The sequence below is a fragment of the Triticum aestivum genome, chromosome 5B, assembly GCF_018294505.1.
Source record: "Triticum aestivum cultivar Chinese Spring chromosome 5B, IWGSC CS RefSeq v2.1, whole genome shotgun sequence".
Lineage (NCBI taxonomy): Eukaryota > Viridiplantae > Streptophyta > Magnoliopsida > Poales > Poaceae > Triticum > Triticum aestivum.
The window spans coordinates 711,378,398-711,385,277 of NC_057807.1; the positions used below are offsets into that span (position 1 = coordinate 711,378,398).

Sequence of the window (6,880 nt, forward strand, 5' to 3'; positions counted from 1 at the left end):
TGTTCATCTCGTTTTTCACATTTGATTCGTCACATCGTCACCACATGGAGATCCTGATTCAAGGCTAGCTGCCTCTGAGTGTTGATGGAGAAAAGAATCCCACTGAAAAATGGTCACTTCCACATCCCTCTCATTGGGTCCACCGGTAAAGAGAAAAGAAAAAGAATGATCGTGCCAATGACGAAAGCAAGTACAGATCAAGAATAACGGCATGCAATTATATCTTGCACAGTTGGATGGATCGAGGAGGGAATCAAACCTAGCTGTGGGTTGCCGCGCGAGCACGCGATGCCACCAAAAATATTCTCATCCATGGCTATTTATACGCATATACATGGGCTGCATGCATCTAATGGCTATAGCATGATGCTACTAGACTACATCTAAGATAGACCTAACACGATGATCACCTTCCCGGGTAAAAATACCCGCCCTACCTATCTCATCAGGCACTTCTGCAACGCTGAGGAGGGCATCCAAAATTACGTCCGCAACCTCACCTCCTCCTACATCGACACCAGGAATGAGTCGTCCATGGTGTCCGCCTCCGTCATCATGTTCCTCCTCGTCGGCCTCTCCTTCAACCTCAACCTCTTCAGTCGCTTCTCCGACGTCAGCGCCACCCTCGACCCCAAGGTCCGCATCTTCCTCTCCTCCGCATTCTCCCTCTTCCTGCCTGTCATGTCCTACCTCTTCTCCGAAGCCAAGAACGCCAGCTCCGATGCTGCGGACAACGGCGGCGACCTCTCGCTACAGGCCGGTATGATCCTCCTGTGGATGCTGCTGGTTGAGCTCCTCCGCAAGAAGGTGGACGAGGTCCGCATGCACGGCTACTCTAGCAGCATCCAGCGTGCCGGCCGTGTGGTCTGGCTGGGCAGCCTCGTCTTCTTCAACATCCGGAGAGCCGGCCGGAAGGCCCTCTTCGGCGTCCTTTGGGTGCTCTGCGCAACAAAGGTGGTGCAGAGGATCGCCTTCACTGAGATTGGCAAGCGATCCTATGCCTACGGCAAAAACACGCGCCTCATCACCTCCTACATGTCACAAATGCTGCAGAAAAATGGATCAAAGGTACTGATCTGCATACGCCAACTATTAAGGGTTCATCCAAAATCCTGAACTCCTGTAGAAATATGCACAATGTATACATTAAGGGTTTCTTAAGTCTCAGTCGAGTCAGTTTCTTAAGTCTCTTTTGAGTGAGAGAAATACAACTTCAATATAGTGAAAAGTGCAGTTTACATTTTTCCCTACCATTTGCACTTTTCTAGAAATCGATTGAGATAAAAAAAAAATAATCCCAGTCAATTGAGACTTAGCAATAGAGTGCAATTTTTGGCTACCGGGCTTCATGGAAAACCGTATTTCCAAAGGGCATACTCAATGCTGAAAGCAATCACACAAAGTAGTATCTGGGGAAGTGAATTTCATGACAGATTTACCCTTGCATAATAATTCTGCAAGGAGGCTCGTTCAAACCAGGATTTGAAGGTCCCAATTGGAGGGACTACCAATCTGACAGGCCCGCCATCTGAAAATTGTATTTCAAAGTTATTTTTTTAAAACAGTTATGTGAAAACTTATACGTCTTCACTACAAATCAATAAATTTCCATTTTAAAAATATAACCATTTGAAGCTGCAAAATAAAAAAGGGCCCAAAAGCAAAAAACGATAAGCCCATTTTTATATACAAATTTGTATTTTCTGTGTACACCACGTATGAAAGTATTTTTTTTTGCGTGTGCACTTATGAAAGTATATTGTTACGAAAATTTGCATATGCATTGTATACATGTATTGAACACATTTTGTAAAAAAATTGGGATGTAGAAATACAGTATATGGCCTCGCTAGTTCCCTTCACTCCTGTCCTCTACGCACATTTGAATGCTCATTCGTGACTCGACTTTTCAACCTCAGGACCAGCAAGAGCAACACCAATATTGTTCCCCATCGACCCACATCGATGTGGATTCCTCGGTGGTGACTGATGTAAACCATGGTGGTGGAGGTGAGGCCATGTTGAAGAGGTGCAAGTTCGTCGTCATGGGTGAAGAGGACTTGGTTATACAACCTAGTCCAGACGGCTACAAGTTGAAGGATGTCTCCCCAGACGATAATGTCGCCACCGTTGGAAAAATTTGGTGTAATGCATGCAGCAACCTCGATCAAGGCCCGCGGCTTAAGAGGTTGTGCTTGTCCTTCGGGCTCTTCAAGCTTCTGCGGCGTAGGTTCGAGCACCTCCCGCCAGTGATTGATGTGGATGCCGAGACTCGTGAGTGTCGTGGCTTACTCTTCAATGGTGTTTACAACGAAAGGACAGAGGATGCGGCGGAGGCACTCTTCCAGATGATGAATGATGAGGTGAACTTCCTCTGCGAGTACTACCACTCTGTCATCCCCGTCGTCCTTGCAAGCCCTTTCTTCTTCCTTGCCAACTACATCCTACTACCTGTGGTGGTGTCCGGCCTCTGCATCATGACCATCATCCTCTCTAGCTTTGGCAATGTGCTCTTTGCCTTATCTAGCATCAGGGCGGATAACTTTGCCATCTCGGCTGGGGTCATTAACACCACCATGTGTCTTCTCATCGAGGCCTTCTATTGGCCCCCCGCTTTCTTCACAGCAGTCAACTTTTTCATCACCTTCTTCCTCTTGGTGATCTTCTTCTTCGAGGAGATATGGGAGTTCATCATCTTCCTGTTCTCAGACTGGTTCATGGTATCATTGCTATGCCACTACGTGACAAAGCCCCAATGGCAGAGTAGCCCAATGTACAGTGGCGCTGTTCGTCGCATCCTATGGGTACAGAGCAAGCTGAGTCGCCCTATTCTTAACTTCAAGCAGTTCTCAATGCTAAACATCCGGTGGCCACTCGTCCTCAGCATGCCATCCATGTTCTCTCTACTAGTGCAAACGGTGCCTGTGCCAAAAAAAGCAAAGCATTCCATCGTTGAATCCCTCGTGGCACACATCCGTGATGGTCGTGAAACCCCTCTCAACAATGGCAAGTCTGCACTTGTGGGCTGGCCAGATGATCTCATGCCAGCCTGCAGGAGCAACAGCGTCGCGGAGGTCATTCTCACTTGGCACGTCGCCACCTCCATCATGGAGGCCAAGTGCCCTCCGCAGGATGGTAGACAGAGCAAGGACTCGCACACTGTGGCGACGAGCCTATCCAGGTACTGTGCCTACCTAGTGGCCTTTCACCCGACGCTCCTCCCTGAAAACCCCGACAATACGGAGCGTGTCTTCGAGGCAGCCAAGGCGGAACTCAAGGGCGTGCTCGGCTGTGCCAGCTACTACCTCTCGTGGTGGCACACTAGGGTCGATAAGATCATGCAGGCGGTGGTAGAGGTGGCCACAATGACAGAATGGAAGGACGGCGAGGTGGTATTCAATGCTGCCAAGCTGGGGATACTGTTGAAGGAAGAAGCTATGAGGGACAATGGCGTCGGGTGGGAGCAGACATGGAAGCTGCTTGCCGACGTCTGGACTGAGCTCGTCGTTTACCTCGCACCGTCAAACCAAGAGGAGCGTGTGATGGGGCATGAGAGCGTGCTGGTGCAAGGTGGAGAGTTCATCACCATGCTTTGGGCTTTGACCACACACACTGGCATAACGCGCCCGGAGAAGTAGTATGGCTGACTTTGTTTTTCTTTCTTTTTTCTTGTGGAAAGTATGTCTGACCTTGTTGCACATGTGTTTTGGATTATGTGACTTCGTGTTTGTTATTGATGTCTTCTACATACTGAAGTTTTTTTAAATTGATTATTTTACTATAGCACTAAGGCCATCTATCCCCCTCAAACATCCGAGGATGTCAGTGACCGAATAGGAGAGGTAAGAAAAAAAAAGGTTACCCGACCGGATCCCTTATATCATCCCTATACGTCTGGGTTGTCCGCGAACCCTCATATTGAGATCAAATGTAGTGAGGATACGAGGGCTCGCGGATGCGACCGAACGCGTCTGATCAGTCCGCCATGTAGGATGCGGCCCACCCGGACCATCTTTTCTCTTTCTTTATTCTTTCTTCTCTTCTTTTCACCTCCACCAATCACATGCAAGTGAGCATATATATAAGGAAGTAAACGAGGGGTATAACTGCATGGAAGGATAAATAGGGGCCCTTTGTGGGACAATATTTGTTCAGTGTGGTTGTAGAGGCTCTAACTAGCATAGTAGCCCGCGCAATGCACGTCGGGTAACATTTTTAATGTCTTCAAATTCTTTGCAGTACAAGTATTATATCATTATCTAATGGCATGCCAAGAATAACAATTCACAGTACAATTGGAGTGTAACATATTAAGTATTCCATTCCATGCCACACGCATTATTATGTACTATACATATTCAAGTACTGTTAAAGTAGGTACATACTCCCTCCCTCAAAATAAATGTCTTGACCTTAATACAATTTTACACTAGAGTTAGTATAAAGTTGAGACACTTATTTTGGGACGGAGGAAGTATACGCGAGTGAATGATACGGATCATGAACACTTGATCGATCAGGTAAACAGCTAAACAACCTCAGCAATCAGTGTGCAGTGCACCATAAGATAAGAATTAAGCTAAGCACACACCATATCTATATCTATATCTATACCTATTATTAAAGGGAGGTAATATTCTTGGTTTCGTCCTGCTTTTTTGGTCCTGCTTCAATTAACTACACGTACGCTATTTGGTTTCATTGCTTGCCACCTGTTTTGGCGCAGCAGAGGAAGCCCACTTGGCGGCGCAGTGTGGCTTAGGTCTGGAGAGCTGGCAAAAAATAAAATTGGCGATGGGAGGGTTTGCTCTTATAACCTGCCAACAGGCCGCATACAGTTTGCCCAACTAACCCAGCTACAGATATGAGAGGATTTTTTTCCTCCGTTACAACGCACGGGCCTTTTTTGCTAATTACTCCAATAAAAAGTACTGGAGTACCAGCCTTGAGGGAGAGACTCCCCTCAGGTGTTCCCTGCGCGCCGGTTGTTTCACAGGGGCCTCATGCGGCAAGCTACTTGTTGGTCTCGAGGCCATCCGATCTTCATGGACGTGTCGCAATCGGATAGTTTGTCAGGTGATCCATGACGTAGGGGCAGCGGGCACGGATGGGGCCACCTCTCTGTGGAGGCTTCCGCCGTGCTAATGTGCGTCCTCACGCGCACTGCCCCACGCGTGAAGGGTGAGGCCAGGTCACCTTGTCAGCGTCCTTCACCCTGTGCGGGCTGCATCGCTCAAGCGAGCATGCGAAGTGCAAGGCCGGGTTACCTTGTCAGCATCCTTCACCTTGCGGGGGTGCTTCGCTCGGGCGAGCATGCGAAGGGCGAGGCCAGGTCGCCTTGCCAACGTCTTTCACCCTACAGGGGCTGCTTCGCTCAGTCGGCATCGCTCATTTGCCGCTCCGCATTTCAGACCGCGCAAGCTGGGTAGACCAAGGGGTTGCTCGACACGTGTTGAGTCTTTCACCCAGGTCCAGAACACTGTGTGTGTCTCAGCGATTAACAGACCATGGCCGTTCACGCATGGCCGTGCGGCCGGGCACCCTATGCGTGCCTGTTCTGCGCAATCGTGTGCTCGGGTGTTATCGGCTGGTTGTCGGTGTGGGTAGGCTCACGGCTCGTTAGGAACAGTTGGTTCTCTGTTTGGTCCTCTCTGTCATTGGGCTTGCCATTTTGCATTTCTGGTTAGTTTGTCTTTGTGCGTTTGCTGACGGGAGGCGGTTCGATGCGGTGGGTCTTATGGCAGATCAACAATGCCTTTGCCTCACACGCTGCTCTCTCTTTGTTGCTGCGGGCTTCTTCCAGCTTTGTTGCCGTTCATGATCTCCTTTGCATCAATGGCTGTCGGCTCCCCATCAACGGCTGCCTTTTTCATTTTTCCAACACTTTACAAGAAATTTATTATCATAGTATTTTTTTTTCATTTCGGGACTAGGCATCCCTATTACCAACCACACCCTCATGCAATGACAAGTGAATAAACACTCATCATGAGAACAAAATACTTAGTTTGAGAAATATTGGCCACCTCCTGGCTCCTGCCCCTTCATTAGCAGTACACGCATACAAAACTAAAATTCATTTTAAAAATTAGAGTTGGCACATACAAATTTATTTGAAACGACATGGAAATATCGCATATAGATATGTATGATGGACTCATATGACACAACTTTGGGTTTTAAGAGTTGGATGCACAAGTAGCATTCCCGCTTAGTACAAGTGAAGGCTAGAAAATAGATTTAGAAGCGACTAACCAAAAAACGAAAATGTTCACAAACGTGCATTAAACATAATGAACACTAAATAATGCACCACAAGTAGGATATAACTTTATTGCATAACTATTGAATTTACGTACATGCATAGAGAATCACAAACCTTAACACCAATATTCTTACTTAAGCATAATTACTCACCAACAAGACCCACATATCACTATCTCCATATTGGAAAACTATTGCAAAGAACCAAATTTATAATATCCAATTATCTTCATGGAATTTTTTGTTATACCCCCCTGGATATCTATCACTTTGGGACTAAATTTACATCTCGTGCAAATTACCATTATTATTCTTAACTCTCAAAAAGATCTAAGTGAAGCACAAGAGCATAAGTATTTCTTCAAAAGTTTCCAACTCTCAAAATAATGTAATTGAAGCATGAGAGTTTATTTCTTTAAAATTTTCCAACTCTCAAAATAATATAAGTGAAGCATGAGAGTTTATTTCTTTAAAATTTTCCAACTCTCAAAATATTATAAGTGAAGCATGAGAGCATATTTCTTTAAAATATAACCACATCAGTGCTAAAAAAGATATAAGTGAAGCACTAGACCAACTGCCTAGCTCAAAAGATTTAACTGAAGCACATAGAATA

General features: G+C 46.3%; 1 protein-coding gene across 1 annotated transcript; it reads left to right on the forward strand.

The window, feature by feature from the left end:
* Positions 1–365: 365 nt before the first annotated feature.
* LOC123114475 (uncharacterized) lies at positions 366–3,733 on the forward strand. The gene is made up of 2 exons (XM_044535966.1): positions 366–1,068; positions 1,920–3,733. The coding sequence occupies exons 1-2, from the start codon at positions 403–405 to the stop codon at positions 3,636–3,638; spliced, it is 2,385 nt and encodes a 794-aa protein (XP_044391901.1). The 5' UTR covers positions 366–402; the 3' UTR covers positions 3,639–3,733.
* The last annotated feature ends 3,147 nt before the right edge of the window (positions 3,734–6,880 follow it).

Excerpts from the sequence above, each read along its gene's own strand:
- LOC123114475 (XM_044535966.1), top strand. The coding sequence starts at position 403 with ATGATCACCTTCCCGGGTAAAAATACCCGCCCTACCTATCTCATCAGG. Across the intron at positions 1,069-1,919 it reads TGCAGAAAAATGGATCAAAG|GACCAGCAAGAGCAACACCA; the intron begins GTACTGATCTGC and ends TTTCAACCTCAG.